The 1,477-nt window shown below is 52.3% G+C and overlaps 1 protein-coding gene across 1 annotated transcript in view; it reads left to right on the top strand.

Annotated features, from left to right (window-relative positions):
- Nucleotides 1-51: 51 nt before the first annotated feature.
- PPIL2 (peptidylprolyl isomerase (cyclophilin)-like 2) overlaps nucleotides 52-1,477 on the top strand; it is a 25,701-nt gene continuing 24,275 nt past the window's right edge. Inside the window, 1 exon segment of the mRNA XM_008574809.1 lies at nucleotides 52-151. Coding sequence (XP_008573031.1) covers nucleotides 120-151 — 32 coding nt within the window. The 5' untranslated portion in view covers nucleotides 52-119.

Here is a 1,477-nt window from a genome sequence, read left to right as displayed (position 1 = left end):
GGGGGGGGGGGGGGGGGGCTGCAGGATCCGGAAGTAGCCAAATACGCGGCCGAGGTTCCGGGGTTTGAGTTGCCTAGGGTCGCTTTTCTGCGCTTGCTGCTGCCGCCGGTGCCGCCGCCATGGGCAAGCGACAGCACCAGAAGGACAAGATGTAAGTTGAGCCGCAACCGGGAGCAGCACCCCGCTCTCAGTCTGCAGCCTGTCTCGTACTTCGCGCCGCTCCTCTTCCCTCTCTCAGAGGTGGTCGCAGAGTCCATCCTAAATGTCACTTCCTTCCGAAGGCCTCCGCCCCCTTCCCAGGTGGGGTAATGATCCTCCAGCCTCCCCGATCTCCCGGGATCCCGGCTGTGATACCGTCAGTTGCGGCTCCTGAGCGCGGCCCTAACTCCGGCCTCAGCGCTCTGCGGGCTCCATCTTTACTTGTCCGCTTTTGCCCCGGACCGCCCCTCTCTCCACTGCTAGTTTTGCCCCTGAATCAGTAGTCTCCCTCTCTTCTGCACCTCCAGTCTCCCTCAGTGCCGGTTCACGCCAGCAGCCCCCATACACGCTACAGTGTCTTCCCATTTAAAACAAGCCAACCGGGCGCCATGTTCCCCTCCAGCTGTGTTTCTTTAATCCTCTTTATAACAAGTGAAAGACTGGCGTCTACTTGCCGTTTTCAGCTGTCTCTTGAAACCATTCCAGTCAGACTTTCGCCCCCATTGCTTTCTTTTCTCCCCCCCTCCATTCTTTTCTTTTCCTTTTCCCACTCTCTATTCTCAGTCTTTCTTGCTGGACCCCCATCCCCTTCTCCCTGACCTCATTGGTTTCTTTTCTATTTACCTCCTCTGTGGGTGATCTTTTCGTCATCTATAAGCGGATCCCTCCAGTCCTGCAATAGTCAGCTGCTTATTAGATACCTCCACTTGGAGGTCTAATAGACATCTCAAATTTAGTGTGCCCCAAACGGAACTCTTAATTTTCAGCCCCTGAGCCTGCTCCTTCCCCATCCTCCCAATCTCAGTGGTCACACTGCTACTCAGTTTGCTCAGGTCAGAAGTTCGGGAGTTGGCCTTGGTGCTTCTTACCCCCTGTCCATCAGAAAGTCCTGCTGGCTTTTTCGAGAACTGACCACTTCTCACCTCGTCCACCACTCCCCCATAGGTGGAGTTTATGCCAACTCCTTCTCGGACCTTTGTAGTCATCTCCTCATTGGTTTTCTGTGGCCTCTCTGGCATAGCTCCCTACAGACAGCAGCAAGAATAATCCTTTGAAACATACGTTATTTATTTTTATTTTTATTTTATTTTGTCGATATACAATGTGGTTGATTATTGTGGCCCATTACCGAAACCTCCCTCCCAACAATGTCCTTTCTGTATGCTTGTGTATCAACTTCGAGGAACTGCAATTGTTATGTCTTCTCCCCACTCCACCCCTGTTTTTTTTTTTTTTTGTGTGTGTGTGTGTGTGTGTGTGTGTGTGTGTGTGTGTGTGT

The sequence above is a fragment of the Galeopterus variegatus genome, unplaced genomic scaffold (assembly GCF_000696425.1).
Source record: "Galeopterus variegatus unplaced genomic scaffold, G_variegatus-3.0.2 Scaffold1109, whole genome shotgun sequence".
Lineage (NCBI taxonomy): Eukaryota > Metazoa > Chordata > Mammalia > Dermoptera > Cynocephalidae > Galeopterus > Galeopterus variegatus.
The sequence above is the reverse complement of the archived record's forward strand: the minus strand, read 5'-3'. Positions and strand labels throughout refer to the sequence as shown.